This window comes from Plasmodium relictum (assembly GCF_900005765.1).
Source record: "Plasmodium relictum strain SGS1 genome assembly, contig: PRELSG_00_v1_314, whole genome shotgun sequence".
Lineage (NCBI taxonomy): Eukaryota > Apicomplexa > Aconoidasida > Haemosporida > Plasmodiidae > Plasmodium > Plasmodium relictum.
Genome location: NW_021628522.1, coordinates 1 through 2,140, shown reverse-complemented (window position 1 = coordinate 2,140; position 2,140 = coordinate 1). Strand labels below are relative to the sequence as shown.

The 2,140-nt window shown below is 22.6% G+C and overlaps 1 protein-coding gene across 1 annotated transcript; it reads left to right on the top strand.

The window, feature by feature from the left end:
- Nucleotides 1–1,100, top strand: PRELSG_0023900 (surface-associated interspersed protein (SURFIN); the record flags this gene model as incomplete). The annotated part of the gene is made up of 1 exon (XM_028680270.1): nucleotides 1–1,100. A coding segment is annotated over one exon (1,100 nt), but the record flags the coding sequence as incomplete, so codon positions are not given.
- Nucleotides 1,101–2,140: the final 1,040 nt, after the last annotated feature.

Genomic DNA, 2,140 nt, shown 5'->3' with positions numbered 1-2,140 from the left:
AATTAAATAAAGAAGATTTTTTTCAAATTTGTATAGAAGAATGGGCAAAGAAAAAGGCATCATGTGAGGATATATTGAATAAAGAAAAGGTATTGAATGTAAAAGAAGGAACTGGTCAAGACATGTTAGAGAGACAAAAGTTACTATGGAAGAAATTGTCAGAGAGAAATGTAAAGATGTTGGAGAAATGGAAAAAAGAAGAATGGTTTAATAAATTGAAGAAGGAATGGAAAAATTATGAAGAAACATATTCAGAAAAAAAAGTGGAAGTATTAGAAGACAGAGTAAAAAATCCTATGTTAGAGAAACAAAAAAAAATATGGAGAGAGTGGTTAAAGCATCATTTAGGGGTTACAGAACAATGGAATGAAGAGAGCTGGTTTATAGGAGTGTTGAACGATTATGAGAAAGAGAATAAAGAATTACAATCAAAAGAAATAAAAAATTCATCGGAGAAAATTGAAAAAGAAGAAAGAACAATAGATAGCGTAAAAAAAAAATTGGATGAAACAAAAAAGAAAAAGTTGATATGCAGATTATGCATAGAGATATATATGGCAATATTAGAAGAGTGCAAGAAGGAAGAATTGGAATTGATGAGAAATGAGTATCTTAAGTTATATATTGAAGAAAAAAAAAAAAAAGAGGAAATGTATGAAAAAGAAATAGGGAAAAAAGAAAGGATTGATGTAGATAAAAAAAAGAAATGGAACATTATGATAGAGATGGAAGAAAAAGAGAAAACTGGAATAATTGAAGTTGATAAAATGAAAAAATGGAATATTCTAATAGAAATGAAAAAAAGAAAATGGGATATTTGGAAAAAAGAAGATTGGTTTCTGGAGTGGAAGGAGAACTGGAAAAAGGAAGAAATGAAATATATGAACGAAATTAGAGGATTAGAAATAAGTAGAAGCACGAAAGGAGGAACTGGAATCCAAGAATTAGAACAGAATATCCTATGGAACAGACAATGGATAGAAAAGCAAAGAAATATTCTAAAAAAAAAAAACAAACAAAATAGTCCTAAAGGATCTATGTCACAGAGGCATAAAAAGAGAGAGGATGTAGAAGATATTTCAAGTAATCTAGATATTTGATTTATTAATTGGCCGTTTAATGACTTTGCTAGAGTATTAAACAAACAAATTAATAAAGAGCATTTATGACTGAGTAAAATTTTATTACAATTTTAATAGCCTTATTAATTGTTTTAAATGAGTTTTTAATTATAAAGAATTACTTATTCTTTTAATTAAAAACGTATATACAAACTACAATAATTAATAAAGTCAAATCTTTATATTATTCAATGTTATTTTTAAAATATAACATTGATTATACAAAAATTAATCTTATCTTTTTAATTTTTAAAAAGATATTTAAAATTTTTTATTAACAAAAATTTTTCATCAAAAACAAAAACCCCCAAAAAAAAAAAATCTTAATTTTTTTTTTTTTTTTAAATATTTCAAAAAAAACAAAACAAAAACAAAAAAAAAATATCTATATATATTTTTTTTTTTTTTATTATTAGTGTTAGTACACAGTTAGTTTGTACATACACATACACAAACTAGCTTAGTGCACTACAAAAATTATAATATTCTCTATTACTGGTTTATTAATTTCCCGTTTAATGACTTTGCTAGAGTATTAAACAAACAAATTAATAAAGAGCATGTATAAATAAGTATACGTTTATATATATATATTCGTTTTTATTATATATATATATACAGTTTTCTTATGATGCATAATATTTAATTGAAGTTAAATTTTACTGCATCTTTTAATAAACCTATTAACAGTTATAAATGAGTTTTTATTTACAAAGAATTAATATCTTCTTTTAATTAAAAACATACAAATAATTTATAACAATTTATTAAGTCAAAATTTTATGATATTCAATGTTATTTCAAAAATATACATTGAATAATACATAAATATTTCTCTTATCTCTTAAGTTTTAATAAGTTAACATTTCTTTCTTTTAATTTTTATTTACACTAAAAATTAAAACATAACATAACATAACATCCTTCATAAAACTCTTCCCCAAAAAAAAAAATATTAATTTTTTTTTTTTTTTTTAATTACAAAGATGTATATATATATAAATAAACAAACAAAAAAA